The following is a 16,967-nucleotide window of genomic DNA, read 5'->3' on the forward strand; positions in this document are numbered from 1 at the left end:
CTTTTATAAAGATGAAGAAAGATATTCTATTTTCTATCCTATACTCCTATTTAGTACGGCGATGAAGAATCAAACTATCACCATATTTTTCTTCTTTTCCATTCTTACAATTGCTATGGTTTCTAACACTTTGAATGTGGCATGTAGCTTAATGCTTTCTCTACACAAGTTGCTGGTAGAATCAATGGCACAAGTCAGGCTACAAGAGAGGAAATAATTGCAAAATTATTGAAGCGCTTGAGGAACTTGGTGTGAGTGTTTCAGTATTCAGCCCCCATAATTATTTGTAAAGAATAAATTCCTATGGAACTGCAAGCTTTAGAACCTCTTTGTTTGGGGTGGGGACAAGTTCTCACTGTTCAAAAAAGGGGTGGAGGGAATAGTTCTCCAATTTTCTTATCCATGTTGACAGTAAAATCTTGGCTCATGTTACAAATTTCGAGTCAGATTCCGTAAAATTTAATCACTAATGAATGTATGGCAACATGATTGTAAGCTTAAAGTGCTAGTGCATATATGAAGCTTGCATTCTAAAATACATCAGATCTTGTTCTGCAGACAATATCTATTTGCCTCTTCTAATTTTGATTCTCCACATTAGAAGACTAACAGATATTGCTACTTTATATTTCATTTTGTATTCACATATATCTCTTTATATTGACAAACCTGGTGTGAGTATTTCAATATTCAGTCTCGCAATTATTTGTAAGAATCAATTCCTAGGGAACTGCAAGCATGCTTTAGAACCTCTTTGGGGGTGGGGATAAATTTTTTCTTGCTGTTCAAACAGGGATGGAGGGAATAGTTTTCCAATTTTCTCACCCATGTTGATGGTTAAATCTTGGCTCAAGTTACAAATTTCAAGTCAGAACCCTTGAAATTTAATCACTAATGAATGAATATCAACATGATTGTAATATGAAGTTTGCATGATAAACTACACAGATCTTTCTGCAGACAATATCTATTGGGGATGGTTTTCCTTCAGCCATGGTCAAGGTGTTCGGCTGGTGTTGAGAGGTATCATGCAAGGGAGGGGGTATTATAGACTTCATACAATAGGGGGGGGGATATTAATGACTCTATAGGTGGCTGAATAATACTCTACGGGTGTAGGAAAACCTTTTTTTTTCTTTGGAATCAGTTTGTTTCCTTTTTGCAATAAAATCCTAGTGACTGCTGAAGGAACTTTGCAATGTTGGTTTTATTTGCTTTTTCTTATTTGTAATAAGTTGTTGTGCATTGAGTTAAATTTTTACACTTTTGCAGCTTAATACTGGATAAAGATAGTAATATGATTGGTTTTTATGAATATACTTAATGTTTTTTGTTTGGTCTAACCAATTCAGATTTATAGATTTTTTGTTGCTTCGTAACCCATTTAGTAAGCTGTAGTGTGATGAATAATGGGCCTTAGCATTCAGGTCCATTTCTGAGAGAAGTCACCTTTGTGATAGAGTTCAAACAACTTGATCCTCCATAACAAGAGAAGCAATACTGCAATAGTAGTAATCAGATGTCTCCCTGTGTATTGAAAAATTAAAATGGTTTGGATGTGGAACGTGGGACATTATATAAAAAGATAAGAAAGAAATAATCTATGTTGATGTTTTTCTTCCCCATTTATTTGCTTTGCAGTTATATATACTCTAATACTTGGTATGCATTACAATTGTAAGCACTTCATTTTAGATATAAATGGATAGAAAAAGGGCCATTATCCAGTGCTAGACCCACTTATGTGGGGTTCTGGGAGGGGTGAGTTTGGAGTCTCATAACCTTTGACTTTTTTTTTGGCACAAAGTGGCGGCCCTCAAGACTCAGACCCGAGCATTTGCTCTAGTAGCATGAACCTTTTACTATCGCTGAAAGCAATCGACCCTAGGTTTGATATGAATCATTCATATAGTTAGTCCTGGAATCATTTCATATTGTTTAGCATTCATGTTTATCATGTCTTACCAAAAAAAAAGTTTATCATGTCTATGTCTAGTACTCATGGAAAGGGACTAATTCATGCAGTTTTCTCGAACGTTTGTTGAATACCTCCCTCAAGTTGTACCCTGTAAATCTACCTGAACTGCACCTTTCTGTGGAGCATCCTGAATCGTCTTTCTTAAACAAGCGCAACCATCTACAGAACATGGAAAAGAAAAATGATCAAAACAAAATGTGTGAGAGAGATTCATCAAATAACAAGAAAAAACAAAGAACGAAGATGAAGGCAGCCGAAAATTCTGATCTTAATGGAAAACTTTGGCAGCCTACGATTCTTGATGTCTTGAAAAAATCAGGAGCTGTTACTACTCAGCAAGTCCAGAATGAGGTCTCATCAAGTCTCTCACATATGGAGAAGGCATCTCAACGTGGAGAACATACCATTGAAACTAATGAGCCAGCAGTTGTGGAGATTTCTGCAGTTGCCAAGGTTCTGAATGCACAGAGATTCAAATTCAGGCCTTTACTGGTGGATTGTTTGTCCATCTTAACCCTTGCAAAGGTATCTACAATGACACTTGACTACTAAGAATTAACTACATATTTCTATGAGGTAATTTGATTTGATCTATGTTTTACAAGGCTGCAATTCAAATATGCCTCAACAGTTTATGTTTGCATCTATGTTGTTACTTGAAAAGTTTTTTTACGTTGACTACTATGAGTAACCTATGTTGGACAGCCGGAACTTCGTTTTATTTAGCAGAAGCATGAAGCATGCTCATACACAGTCTCAATGTGTTGAAGAGGATAGTGGGTGGCTCAAAGGCTTGTTGGAATTTTGGCTTTTTGAGTCCCATCCCTGTAATAAGAGGATGGATAACTAGTCCGTTTCAGGGGAGATGGCTTTAGGGGCTAATCAACCACAAACAGTTTCACGAAATGATTGCTTAAGTATTTCTGACACCATCCAATTTTGGGCACATCTACATCATTGAGACATCATTGAGCACTGAAAACAAATCCTTTTAGTAACCTTCTCAAATCAACTCAACTCAGCTTTGTTCCAACTGTTAAAGTGAATCAATTTGGGGGGGGGGTCTTGGAGGTCCATGGACCTTGTAGTGTGGGATCATGTCTATGTTAGTTTATGTTTTATCTTTATCTTTCCTATCTTTCCTATTGTAATTAGTCTTTAGGCTTAGATGACTTAGCTGAGGAGAGTTCTGTTTCAAATTTGTAAGAGGTCTTTGACTCTTAGGAGTTAACTACTAAGAGTTTATTCATTTAATATAAATAAGAGTGAGGCTGGTGAGATTAAACTACTTTCTATCTCACAGCCTTCCTCCATCCTCTCAATCTCTTCCATCTACTCCTCTCTTTTCTCCTTTGGTCAAAATCTCTGGTTTCTTTAGTTCTGATATACTTACACCAACTGAATCGGGTCAGCCACATTGATCCTTTTTCTCTAATCAGCTCTATTCAAAGCCATATTTGTTACTAGGCCAAAGTTATACGTATCACTTAGTAACCTTTTGCAAAAGATAATTTAATTAAAAAAAAAAAAACTATTTTTGGAGCAGTGTGAAAATTGAAACATCTAATATTCTAGTAAATTTTAAATGTTGCGAGATATCTTCCCATGTTCTTGATGTTTCTGCAATAGGTTTTGCATCTCTGAGAACTGAGATATAGTCAGACTCCGACATACTGACGTGTTAAGTCATGATACAGGATTTTCCTTTTTTCTCTACAGTAGCGAGTGTTCCTATATTTTTCAAATAGAAAAGTCAACTTTATATCTAGAAGGGGACCTTCATATCAACTCCTACAAACTATTTCATTTTTTTTTTCTTTCCTAAGAATATCTTCTCTTGTTTTAAACGTTGCTCACGGACTGTCACAATTAGAACAGTCAGATCCCTGTGGGTCATTTCTAATGGACCATGGGGATAGCTAGTTTTTCATCTCCCAGGAATTAGCTAACTGATATATTTTACACACTCATCTGGACATAATGAAAGGGTTTAGGACAAACTCTTGGATTAAGGGATTTTGTCGTCATTATCTGGTTGGGCAGTTGTACTTTGTGGCTTAAGGAAAATCCAGCTGAAGAATTGAGCAATAGAAATTTATGCTGAAGCCCACAATACACAGGATCCAAATCAATATTTCAGGGATGGGAACCATTTTCAATGATTTCCTTTTTGAATTGGTTAAGTCAAATTAGGAAAGTCAAGTCGTAATTTTTTTAAATAAAACATTAAGGTCTTAATTAATCAATTTTTAGAAATCTTTGACAAAAATATTTTAGCTTTAATCATATTGGATTGCCACAGAAAAAAAAAAGGTGTTTTTTAACTTTTATTTTACTGGTCTACATGGGAACATGAAGATTATTTTTAGAATTTTCTTCTGGTTGGGTTCTGGAAGGTGGAGGGCAATTGTAATTTTATTGACTAGAAAGTAACCTTCATCGAAATAGGAGGGATGCAAAAATGTTACTTCTTGGAGAACATTAAATCAGCATAACCAAACCTGCTTGTCCAAGCCTAGAAAACCACCTTCTTCTTTTTTCTAGGGTCAAATACCCCTGCTTGCAACCTACATCAACCTTCAAAATGTTAAAATCTGTCAAGGTCTGCTTTTGGTCAATGATGTAACCCAGCATATCCACCTCATCTGCTACCTTCTCATTCCTTTCAGGATGCGATTAGTCATAAGATTGAACTATGAGAACACGTAAAATTATTTCTATTATAATCCAAGTTTTCACCGGAGTTTGGTGGTCACCTTTAAGAAGAAAATCTCGGATGTTGTTTACCTTACAGCATCTTAAGCATCAAGAACAGATACTGGAATTCTACCACCTTATTAGGGGTCTAATAATGATAGAAAGCAATGGTAGACTGGTAATATCATCATTCTGGATGCAACCTTCGCTCTCCATGAAGGGGATTGCCAATCATGCACCATCTGAATTGAACTTAGCCAGTTCGGTACATAGTTTTTTTACTTTGTGATTCTAATTTCTTTCAGCTTAGGAACATTGATCTTAACTTCTGAGGTTAAAACCAGTGACTTTTCATTATAAGAGCAATCTAAAGAGGGAATTGTAAGTTGATCAGAGGATTACTAGTATATTACAGTTCATGAGTCTGTAGCTCTTAGCCTCTTAGAGGGATTTAGGACGGTTCTAATTGAATTATGAAGAGCTGCTTTCAACCTGAAACTCTAAATATGCTTTGATTTTGAGCAAACTAAACCTTTTTATCACCACTTGACTTCTTCTGGCCTTAAAACTGATCCTGTATTCTGAGCTTAAATGAGAACCATCAGGACCTAAAGTAATGCAGCAGAACTGTTAGCCCCACACTAGCTCAATGCCCTTGCTGTCTGGCGAAATGGGGCCATTTGAATGTTGAATAAAAAATACAGATGGTGTTGTTTCATGCTAGCTATGTTTCTAGCATCAAAGATTTGGCTGGCAAGAGTTAGCATCTTATTGTTTGCATCACTCCAATCAATCCTCAAAACATAAATTTATATGGACAGACTATTGGATTCCATTCCATAAATCCCATTTTACTGTCTCCTAATTAAAAGTACATACATTTCAATCTCTTGTTAATGAAGCCTGAGTCGTATATATATATATATATATATATATATTTTTTCTGAACTTTGAATCCTTTGTATATGGCATAGATGACGTCACTTGTATATATGAATTTTATAAAGATACTTATTCTTGCTGATGTCTAAAAAAGAAAGAAGGCATGCAGTCAGAATTCAATGGCTGTTAGACTGAGCAAGCAAAAGTACCTTCACGCAAGCCACTGATGCACTCCCACTCCCACTCCCACCCTCCAACCGAAAAAAATTAGCAGTGAGTTCAAGCTTCAAGTCCTATAAAATTTATGATCCTTGTGACTGAACTATGTGCAAAATAAATAAATGTCTCCACTGTACCAAGAATTCCAATGTGGCAAGAAGACTAAAATGTTTTTGATATTCATTTATGAACCGCTGCATCACATAATTTGGTTGGCTATGCAGATAATGCAATATATTCTGTTGAATATGTTTGCTAGAATGTGATTAATCTATTCAGCACATTTGATGAAGCAATCTAATGTTTCTCTCTTACTGCAGAACGAAGATTCTTGCTGTGCAGATCCTGCAGCTCAGGTAAACTGTTTGATTTTTGTGAAGATTTGTGATGAAAAACTCTTATCTCTATGGATGTGCTCTTCCAATTTCTTGAGATTGATGATTTTCTGTAGTTACCCCTGCATCTGTACCTTCTACATGATCTTCACTACAAGCTGGATTATTTGACGACTCCAAGCAAGCAATTTCCGCTTGGAGGCTTGAGGGCCCCAGCTGGTCTGAGCAGAATGACAGTGAGTGAGTTTGTGAGCAAGATTAGAGCACTATTTCCAAGTCTCAGGAAACATTTTGATGCTGCACTTTTCATCCTTAAGGAAGGTGAGTTTATGACCTGGTTGGTTTCAAAGTTTTTAAACTGAAGTGTTTTTGGTCCCCTGCCATTCTGGGTGGGGGAAGTTAGTTTTTGGATACATATGTTTATATGGAAGCATTGTAAGCATCGTGAGAACTATCAAAACATTATGCCAATGTTGCACATTTAGGATGGAATTTAAGGAGATGATAAGAGTAAGCATCAAAATGCTCCTAGAACTCAATATCCTTTTTGGGTATTTCAGTAATTTGAAAAATATTAGTGGCTGTATGAAGTTTATTATTCGATTTGTTTTGCGTGATTCATCTGTAAAGATTATGAAGAAGTAAGAGATATGAACTTTACCACTGTTGAAGAGGTGCGCTGGTCTCTATAGTCATACTTCGTGCCGAAAAGAACTACTTGTACAAAACAGAGGATTTCCCCAATCATTTCCTGTGCTAGTAGTTTGAAGAACTCCACTTTGATCTTTCTTTTACTTGTTCAAGTTTTAAAGGCAGGTAACAATTATGGGTTGTTTGCCTTCGACCAATTTTCTAGAGAATACAATGCTTATGATGGGTCTCGTTGGATTGTTAAATGCTGGAGACTGGTTGTAAATTTAACTACACCTTGTTGCAAGAGAGGCCATGGTGAACTTCTATTTTAAGTGATCATATGACTGAAAATTTGACAACAAACAAGTGCCTAAAATTTATAGCTAAAATTAATTTCGCTTAAACTAGGACATGAGATCCAATCTGTTGCTATTATGCAGCAACAGTATATGATATGACATGCATTGTGCTCCTATGTCAAGAAGTTGTGATCAAAATAACAAAAACTTTAGTTTTTCATCTCCTTTTCTTTCTTTCCATTTTTTGTGAATCTTGTTTTCTATTCATTTCACAGTTTATTAAGATTTAAGTATTTTAATTGCTGAAGTAGGTTAAGCTTGTAATTAACCAATGGAATCCATGTGGTGCTCTTTATTGTTGTCATTTTTTCTAACAGTATATGATATGCCATGCATTGTGCTCCTATGTCAAGAAGTTAGATCAAAACAACAAAAACTTAAGTTATTTTTCTCCTTTTTTCCTTTCCATTTTGTCTGAATCTAGTTTTCTATTCATTTAACAATTATAAAGATTTAAGATTTTTAATTGCTGAAGTAGGTTAAGATTGTAATTAACCAATGGAATCCAATGAGGTGCTCCTTAGTATTGTCGTTTTATTTTTTAATATTTAATAAAAAAAAAAAAACTGCATTAAGTTGTTCAGGCCACTGTTTCAGCATAAATGAATCAAGTTTAAATGTGGAATGAGGATATCCTTTTGGGGGGGGGGGTTTACCCTCATTTTCAAGGTTACTCCCTCTAAAATTGGAAAATTAATTAGCTAAGCGTAAAAGAATCATTAAGTGTTTTCATATATTTGCACATGATTCAGTAGATTATAATTTAAAGCTACACAAACAAACAAGAAAATAAGAAGGAATCAAATTTACAATTCCTGAGCAAGCCCAACCTTTGCTTGCACCCAAAATGAATGTTCTAGAACTTGAACTGTTCTTGCTGTCGATCAATAAGAATGCCCCCACCAAAAGAAAAGATTGAAGACAATTTGGGTTGAAAGCATGTTTCAGCCCAAATTAGAAGCTCCCTTGATATATCGAGACTGATGCTTAGTATTTTCACATTACTCTTAATATTTTCTTTTTCTTGTAAGACAAATATATTGATGATAATAGTAGAAGACCTTCGATGCCTACAATATACAAAAAGAAACCTCATCATTCCACATTTTATCACACATTCCAATTACTTTGCAATATTTAAACTTCAATTTTGAAAAATAGAAAATTAGTTGTTTTAAGCATGTGAAGTGTAATGGTCGAACAGAACCCAGTGCGAACCATGCACACTGAGAGATGGGATATATTTTGGCTAAAGTTTGGTTGTTTCTGCATTACATTTTAACATTTTCCTTGAGGTCCACTGTAAATTCAGATATCAACCATACGTGGTGTAGGTGCACTAGCATATTTGTGCCTGTGCTCACAAAATGTGTCCACTTTTAACAGTTGCATGAACCCTGGTTCATAATGTTGTAGGTGCTGAAACTTGCCAAGAACATTGGAGTACACAGTCTACTGGTGCTGGGAACCCAGATATACCTGATTTGGTGGTTTCAAATTCCACAGTTGCTGGTTCAGTATTTAGGGAAATCCTTCGCTGCTTTAGTAAGGTAAAAAAATGTGGAAGCTCTCACTCTCACTTTCCAAGGCTCAGCTAAGATGTATCCAATGCTGGTGTCGTGGGAACCTTTTTAAGCTTAAACGTAAACTTTTTTTTTCTGTTTTTGCTGATTGCAGATCCTAAACCTTCCTGATATTCAGACAGACAAAGCAGTCCTCTCTGATCTGCTTGGGGCCTTCCAGCCTGTTAAAGTACGATATAGTCTTCTTTCAAGCATCCAACCAATCCCTTCACCAGGGAATATAGATTACCTGTACTGTGGGGCTTATTCTTTTCTTGAAGATATTCTAGAGAGTGGTATGATAATTTTCTCTCTGCCTTGGTGCATGCATGGGGTGGCTAATTGATTGTTTCAGAGGTTTCTAACAGCATTTGCTTCATGCAGATCTTTCATTCTCATTTTCAATCACATCAGAAGTTCTAGTTACCCTAGAATCAATTGTGACCTCAGTCACATTACATGATAAGTTGCGGGAAGGAAAGGGGAAACATACACACATACAGTCTGTCCAGGGAGTCCTGCCTGCCTTTAGCAAGAGACTTGGAGGTTCTGCTCAAAAGCTGCTAATGCATCAGCAGGAAAATGAAAATCTTGAAAATGGTTGGAGAAACAAAGTGAGATAATCTACATTATGATTTCTATCCTTTCTTCCAAAGCCTAAAACTTGACAGGCAAAAATAATGTTCCCACTTTCTTTTCTCAAGATGTAGCTCACAGTCAAGCCATTCGACTATTTGTTTTTACTTCTTATTTACGTGACCATTTCAGGGAGAAATAATACAGAAAATACTGCAAATCTACTTAAAAAATAGCGCATCCAATTCTGATCCACTGGATGAACTTGCCTGCTCCATCTTGCCTCAGGTAGATTACTTTTTGCGGATCCTGAGAGGGGGGGGGGGGGAAGCTTTTCTGATGGTGTTTGATGGTTCAATAATGCAACCAATTTAAATTTCCTCTATGGACACACTAAAAATTTTGATCTTAAAAGAATTGAGTTCTGTTCCTGTTTCAGGTGCCTTCCAGCAAAACTAAAACCACACAAGATACTGTTCACAGTTTTCCAACACTGTGCCCTGCAACATTTGTTGTATGGTATAGGGTATTGGTAAGGTTTTCCCAAGTCTGCCTTGCCCTTTACAGCATCATTCTTTTAATTTATTTATGTTCTTATGGAGAAGGTTGTTGCATGTGCAGCATGAAGAGAATCTTGCTGTTCTACACAAGTTGGTGCGCCCAAGAATCTATATTAAAATCTTATTGAAATCATATGCTATAGAAACACCACTTTATTTATTTCTTGTCCTTCACATTTAGGTTAAAGAAGTTGTTATGTTAGAAAAACACAGAGGTGATGTTCAACTTGAAACAGTAAAAGGGCTGTTGATGAGATTACGCCAATCCGTGAATGTGGTTGTATCATTAGTCAACATGTGCAGAACTCATGAAAAGGTCTGTAAGAAAAACTGTAATCTTATTATTTTTGTTATCATTTGGTAGAAATGCATTACTTTCTGCTACCCAACTGTAAGTAATGCTGATGTCTTGAAAACCAACCCAGGTTACAGTCCATGCCATGGCAGTCAAGTATGGTGGGAAGTTTATTGATTCTTTCCTCAAAGGTAGATGTTTAATGTTATGAATGCTGGTAAGCCTACAATTGCTTTCAGTACTGAAATTATTTTTCTCCAGTTTTTGATTTCCTGCAGACCTATTTTCGAGCCCACGACGACACTATAATCCAACTGGTGAGAGAGGATAAGCCAAGTTTCTGCTGGTCAGTTGTTGCTTTTGTTCCTTTTTGACCTATTTATTGGAATCTGATTCAATCAGGTTAAAGAACTTCAGAAGGCAACCAGAACAATACAAACCCTTTGTTCTGAGGCCAAGGTTAGTGTTGCATTCTATACACTTGGCTCAAGACCAGAATTTCCACAGTTCACTTAGATATCATTTTCTCTGTAGGGCTTAAAACAAACATCAATCACCACCAAAATTCCTGCTACTAAAAGGTCCTTGGAACGCTTCTTGTTTCAAGTCAAGTCTCTCCTTCATAACACATCAAACGGATGCTCTTTTTGGATGGGTATGTATGTCAGTCATATCTGAATTCAGTATGCTCTGTTTCGAGTTTCACTTTGTTTTTCTTAAACTTGAAGGCACCATACTAAACATAACTGATGCTGAAAAAGGCTAATGATATTACTGTTATGCTCACCACACATCTACTTTGGCAGGTAATCTAAAACACAAGGACTTGTCAGGTCAGGTGGTGAGCTCCCAATTATTTGCAGATGAAGAAGATGATAATAATGAAGAAGACCCAGAGCATATGGAAGCTGATGTTGACAATCAAAGCAGCGAAGGGGATGGAGAAGCTGAATCAAGTGCATAGTTATGATCCCATTTGAAACATTCCAATTTGATAGCTTAAGCCCAAGCTGGTGACTTCCACCAGCTAGAATAAATTAATTAGGAGGAGCTTGATTACCTCTTTTGAAAAAAAAAAAAAAAAAAGTTGACACCTGCTTTGACACTTGCAGGACTGAAGAATGGATTTGCTGATTATTTTTGAGATGGAAGCATTAACAAACACAGGATCAAGATTCCAGAAAGTATCAATGTAAGTAGCCAAGTAGTGTATCATTAATAACCAGATGATTAAAAGGAGAAATTAAACCCAACTCCATTTCAGACAATCTTGATCAATCCTCTTTTCATCATTTTACAAGAAGGAAAAGTAAAATTCTTTGAGAAGGAACATTTGGAAGCATTACACAAAGCTCAAGAGTCCACAAAACATCGATACATGTAAGTAGGGTATTACTGATGATACACACCAAACCAAAAAGGGAATGAAACACCCAAGTTTGTTCAGATAACCTTGACATTGGTGGAAGTCGCAGCATCCACAGCATTTTTTGGATCGGGATTGGGGTTGGGATTGAGAGGAGCACGAAATGAGTTACTGGCATTCTCTTCATCAGGATCGTAATCTGGATTCAGAGATCGATCAATGGCTTCTCGTCCCCTTTCAAGGCAGGGCTTGCAGGCCATCTCGATCGTAATCCAGCCAAGAGCTAGTCCAACAATGGCGATCACTGCAGCGGTGATGGCAGCCATTATTCTCTCTCTGTCTTCTGGTATTTATCAGATTATAGACTACCGATGGAGAGGCTGAACTGAATCGTGCTTCTGCTTACGAGAATCGTCACTCCCCTTCCTCGCTTCTTCCTTCTTCTTCCTTGGAAAAAATGTTCAACCACATGGGCCTTGCTTGGTCGTCAGATTACATCGAAAGGGTTTTCCCAAGATGGACCTAGGTCGTCGGATCACATAAAATGGGCATCCAGGCTTCAGGGTGGACCTACTTGAGTCGTCAGATCATATCCAGAAGGGCATTTATTACGATACATGGGGTGGAGTCCGGTGGACTAGGTAGCTCGTCAGATCACGTGAGAATATCACATGAGAAGGCAATCCAAGGGCATTAATTACGATACATTGGGGTGGATGGGCATTTCTCCGTCCAGAAAGCGGAGGGGGGAATTGAGATCCTCTGTAGTGCACGACTGGTGTAGCAGAGATCTAACGATTAAAATGCCTTGAACTGTGTGCTTGTATTGCGTTATATGTCTGGTGAGCTATAGAGGATCTCAATTTGGGGGTGGGGGGGGGGGTTCACCGCATGAAAGAGTTAATGGGGATTCAGATTTCCTAGAGCCATAATGAAGGATGAATCACTTCATTGGATTTGGATAGGAAAATAGTAAAGGGGATTTGTATCTTCCTCTGGAAAGAGTCTAGTCAAATTCGATGGATGGGAGCATCTCAGCATCTGAACATGCACACCAAGAAGCTCCCAATCACAGGATGTGCATTGAGCTTTTTCTCACGAGGGAGAAGATTCAAATCCTAGTAAAAGGTATTTTGGACCTTCAACATATAAACAGAGTAACAATTACCTAGATTTTTTGTGAGTGAACCATTCTTCATCAATGGAAGCTTTCGCCCTCCATGATTAGAGTATTTTGTCTTCTTTACACTCTCACCCCTATTGTAGTGCAGATTTTCTTTTAAATACCATCTCTATTTCAGAAATATTATCATTTACTCCTCTCTTGCTCCATGATTAAAAGAATCTTGGAAGTTGGTCTTTTAGGATTAAGGACTGGACATCTCTATGGTTCTAATAAAATTAATCCAGTATTGTTAAGGCTGAATTCTCTCTCTTTATTTACCATTGCTATTACATGTTATTTCGTATGGTCCACACAAAATCATTGCATCAAGACGAGGAAACCCCCAAATCCTTGACACTTTTTCACTAATGTGTATATCTAGATTAGGGTCCTACCTTTTAATCTCCTTTGTTTCAATTTAAAAAACGAATATCAAATTCATGATGATAGTAAACAAAAACTAATGTCAAATTCATCATGATAGTTTGTTATCCTAGATTGAATACTAAGGGCTTTTACCTAGTACATCATGCGTCATTGTTTGTAATGGGAGTTACTCCTCTAATTCGGGAGTAGCTGGTTGGGCAGCAATTATTTTTATGGATAAAATTGTGTATGTACTTTCAACCAAAAAAAAAATTTGTGTATATACTGATTTAAAATTTGGAAATACAGGGAACGCACAACAATTAAAAGCAAGAGAGATGCTCAAAAGGGTTGTAGCAAGGCAAGTACTTAGGGCTTATTGGCTTTGCCATTTGGACTGACTATGATGGGCTAGTGAATCTTCTTCAGCAAACAAAGGATGAATGGCCTTGGGAGATATTCTCTGTTTTGTTCGATATAAGTGAGGTTTATAAACAGTTTGTCTCAATCTCTATGGTTAAACAGAATAGGGTGGTCTCAATAGAGCATCAGGTAGCAATGATAATATTAAGGATTTTGTAGGCAATGGTGTTCCGTTTTCTTTGCTTTAATAGTATTTCATTTTGGCTTTTTTGGGTAGAATTTCATTTGACACTTTTTAGCTGTAAATGAAAGGGAAAAATGAAATTAAGGGCGAGGGATTAAATAAAATTAAAATGAAAATTTGTGTAATCTAAGGATGTGAATTTGAAATAGAAACCATTTGTCGAATTTGAATCAAGCCATTTACACAGAAATTGCAAAACCATTTAGTAAATGGTTCGATTCTGGTTTCAAGTTTAAGACCTATTCGTTAAATGGGTCGGGTTGGTTTTAACCGTTTAACTGTTGGTTTTAAATCGAATTGACATTGTAAATATTAAATCGTTTAAACCGTCAAAATCGATCCAATTAACTTGTATAACGATTAAATATTTGATTGTTTTAATAAAACATAATGGTTTGATTTAGGAAAGAATTATGGACCTTAGAGTCTCTCCAACAGTCTTTTCAATAATTTACTCCTATTATGTAGTTATGTAGTTAAATCCTTGTTTGTTCAATGTCTCATTTTATTTGACACAAGATTGAAGTGTTTATCAATAAAAGCAAATTTTAGTAAGCATGCGAATAAACTAGCAAACCGATTATTAACCGTTTAGAAAACCGTATGGAATAAACTACGATCAAAACCATTTAAAACCGTGAAACCGACAACATTTAAAAATTGTGGAACCGAAATCGTTTATTAAACGATTGCGGTTTCAGGAAGTGCAGTTGTTTAGTAAATGGTGCGGTTTTGGTTTTAGCTAAATCAATGTTAACCGAATCAAATCGCATTTTATACACCGAAATCGAACCGATTAACACCCTTAGTATTGGAAAAATTTTCAAGATTAGTTTTCAAACTTTGAGAAAAGATTCTTTGAACCATAGTGGAGGTGTGCTACTCTCTTCCTCGTGTGAAGTGATTCCACTGTCCTCTTATGTATGAAATCATTTTGTTCAATCTCATTGGTGTGCTCCTCTATGCTGTTTGTTAAGAAAACCTTATCCTTAAAATTTTACTTACTTTTGCAATCAACTTACTTGAATTTTAAGAATAAATAAAAAAATATATATTTCTTGGGAAAATTATAATACCATATTTATTAAGAAATTAAAGTACCATAACCATGATCATAACAAATTCTATTTATTTTTTAAAGTGGTTTCGCTTCCCTCTTCTTGCAATCAGGAGCATTCAGATATTTATAGGTACCCACTAATATATATGGAAATAATTTTTTTTTGTATCCAAGGGAGGGTACTTTAGCACCTTCTCTCTCTATCTCTCCCCTTGTCACCTAAAATGACCTCATTGTCCTCTCATGCATGAAACCATTCCATCACGATCCTCTATGTTGAACACTCTCTCAATATATACAAGAAAAAGAAGAACAAGTTTAGTGTTACCTATACCCAAACATAGGCAGCACGAAAAGACCATGTTGCACCCTCTCCACCTCATGCATTGAAGATGTTTTCATGTGCCTTCCCATTGGCTCCACACGAAAGTGTTGTCTATACCAGATTGACAGGGTTCTTTCTCCCATACATAAGATCCCCACAAAGCAAAATAAGAGATTCCTTCCCACGCCTTTTCACATATTAAGCATGATGCCTACATTGACATTCTCTTTTCCCATAAAAAATGGATTTCTTACTGAATTGACTAATCTATTGCCCCTTTCATTAATGTGGTTCTCCACTTTGACGTCATGGAAAACCTTTACCCATACATAAAATATTAGTAATATGATCCCTATTTTGAGCCCTCCTTATCCTTACAGTAAGATACAAGGGATGCGAAATAATCACCACACTACTCTTAGTTGATGTTTAGAAGCACTCTCATTGACAGGGGCACTGGTGCAGGAGCCTCAAATTTTCTTTTATGTTCATGTATTTCTTTTTCTTAGTAGAAATGTTCATGTATTTCAATGTTTCAAAAAGATAATATAATCAATATGAGTAAACCAATGGTTATGGTCTTCCTAATAGGTAGGATCAGCGTTTTCTTGTAGCCACGTTCCTTGGTCCATATCCTGTGTCGGAACATTTAAAGCCTTATAAATAAGAAAACGACCTTTAACGCTCCCCTACTACCAGCACCTTTTCCCTTAACTGAACTAACCAAGCGTCGACGACACACAGATTTCCAGAGAAATCAGATATCTCTACTTTTGGAGATTCTTCTGCGCCGTGAGAGTAACGCAATGTGAGTTCATCTTTCATCGTTTGAGACTTTGAGTTCTTTGTAGTTTAGTAATAGAGCAATGTAGAAAGGGATAGTTTTTTTTTTCTGTAGATGATTTCTTTTATAAGTAAGATTCGACCAAGTGACACAAATCCCTGATTTCAGAAAACTGCATCGAAACATATCTTATTCAAAACCTAATTTCTATGTATAATCCTATCCTATTCCATGAACCCATTTCAAGTTTCTACTTTTCTTTCCATCTGTCGGGTCCTTGAGTATCAGAACTGCGTTGCAGTGACCGATTTATATTGGATCAGAGGGTACAAGTCTTAGATTTATCTGAGTTAGTTATGTTATTACACTGATGTAATTCCTATTACCAGCAGGAATTCAGAGTTCATCTTAAGCTGTGGAGTTTGAGTTCTGCTGAAGCATGGGAATTCCCTCAAGTAGTGGGAGGAGTCCAATCCAAAAGCTCTTGCCAATTTTTTTTTTTCTAAAATCGTTGATTAGTTATCCGAAAGAGACGGGAGTGTCAACTCACACTACACAAAGAGATGCTTAACATCATTTAGTGGGTCATGTCAATGCCAAGTTTTGATTTCCAAAACATCTCTTTAGTGGAATTCCCGGTTCTAGCAATTTTTTAACCGGATAAATTCTAGCTGAAAATCATTGTTGCGCCTTTCTACACAAATGATTAAGATGTTATACATTCCCAGACCCAGTAAAATATGTGCTGTCTTAAAACTATATTGTTTGAAAGACATGTATTTTGGTTGAAGAACTTCAAAAAGGTGAAACTTAATGGTTTGTCAAATTGCAACGGTAAATTGCAAATGTTATAATGCTGAAAATCAAGTGTAAAGCTTTCTGTAAGTCACTCAAGTAGTTTGAGTGTTGTTGCAGATTGTTTCTCTATCAAGCTGAAACAAGGTGGTAATGGCAGTGTTTGGATGTTGTGCTCGAGTTTTTCTATCAGCATGCATTAACAAGCCTCTGGAGAAGCAAATTGAAATCCAAAAGTGCTTTCCCACTGTGCCTTGTACTCAGATAAAGAAAAAGAGCTTCAAAGCTTTGGTGACTGGTTTAGATGGTGGCCCTGGACATTCTACCTCCTCAACAGCATCAATTACCGAGGTTTGTAATTGGTTTATCACCCTTTTTGCTTATATTCTGGCTTTGGTTTTTG

The 16,967-nt window shown here is 36.5% G+C and overlaps 3 protein-coding genes across 12 annotated transcripts in view; 2 read left to right on the forward strand and 1 right to left on the reverse strand.

Annotated features, from left to right (window-relative positions):
* LOC122059937 (Fanconi anemia group D2 protein homolog) overlaps window positions 1-11,349 on the forward strand; it is a 19,284-nt gene extending 7,935 nt beyond the window's left edge. For both annotated transcript variants that reach the window (XM_042623026.1, XM_042623027.1), the window contains 17 exons: window positions 148-251; window positions 2,026-2,503; window positions 6,097-6,132; window positions 6,228-6,432; window positions 8,520-8,653; window positions 8,781-8,961; window positions 9,050-9,279; window positions 9,434-9,529; window positions 9,681-9,773; window positions 9,863-9,895; window positions 9,983-10,117; window positions 10,227-10,287; window positions 10,358-10,413; window positions 10,499-10,555; window positions 10,631-10,751; window positions 10,903-11,059; window positions 11,209-11,349. In XM_042623026.1, coding sequence (XP_042478960.1) covers window positions 148-251; window positions 2,026-2,503; window positions 6,097-6,132; window positions 6,228-6,432; window positions 8,520-8,653; window positions 8,781-8,961; window positions 9,050-9,279; window positions 9,434-9,529; window positions 9,681-9,773; window positions 9,863-9,895; window positions 9,983-10,117; window positions 10,227-10,287; window positions 10,358-10,413; window positions 10,499-10,555; window positions 10,631-10,751; window positions 10,903-11,059; window position 11,209 — 2,178 coding nt within the window. In that variant the 3' untranslated portion in view covers window positions 11,210-11,349. The remainder of the gene's footprint in view (window positions 1-147; window positions 252-2,025; window positions 2,504-6,096; window positions 6,133-6,227; window positions 6,433-8,519; window positions 8,654-8,780; window positions 8,962-9,049; window positions 9,280-9,433; window positions 9,530-9,680; window positions 9,774-9,862; window positions 9,896-9,982; window positions 10,118-10,226; window positions 10,288-10,357; window positions 10,414-10,498; window positions 10,556-10,630; window positions 10,752-10,902; window positions 11,060-11,208) is intronic.
* The window catches only part of LOC122059938 (anthranilate phosphoribosyltransferase, chloroplastic-like), an 18,395-nt gene continuing 12,636 nt past the window's right edge, over window positions 11,209-16,967 (forward strand). For 5 of the 9 annotated variants that reach the window (XR_006134169.1, XR_006134168.1, XM_042623028.1 and 2 more), the window contains exons 1-2: window positions 15,637-15,793; window positions 16,685-16,915. Coding sequence is in view for 7 of the 9 variants with exons in the window: in XM_042623028.1 (XP_042478962.1) it covers window positions 16,718-16,915 (198 nt within the window). In the remaining 2 variants the exon portion in view is untranslated. Of the gene's footprint in view, window positions 11,289-15,635; window positions 15,794-15,839; window positions 16,096-16,149; window positions 16,573-16,684; window positions 16,916-16,967 lie in introns of those variants that run through there. The other 4 variants (XM_042623030.1, XM_042623033.1, XM_042623029.1 and 1 more) reach the window with 4 other exon arrangements.
* Window positions 11,327-12,030, reverse strand: LOC122059940. Its single transcript, XM_042623036.1, has one exon. The coding sequence runs from the start codon at window positions 11,786-11,788 to the stop codon at window positions 11,540-11,542; it is 249 nt and encodes an 82-aa protein (XP_042478970.1). The 5' UTR covers window positions 11,789-12,030; the 3' UTR covers window positions 11,327-11,539.

The sequence above is a fragment of the Macadamia integrifolia genome, chromosome 13, assembly GCF_013358625.1.
Source record: "Macadamia integrifolia cultivar HAES 741 chromosome 13, SCU_Mint_v3, whole genome shotgun sequence".
Lineage (NCBI taxonomy): Eukaryota > Viridiplantae > Streptophyta > Magnoliopsida > Proteales > Proteaceae > Macadamia > Macadamia integrifolia.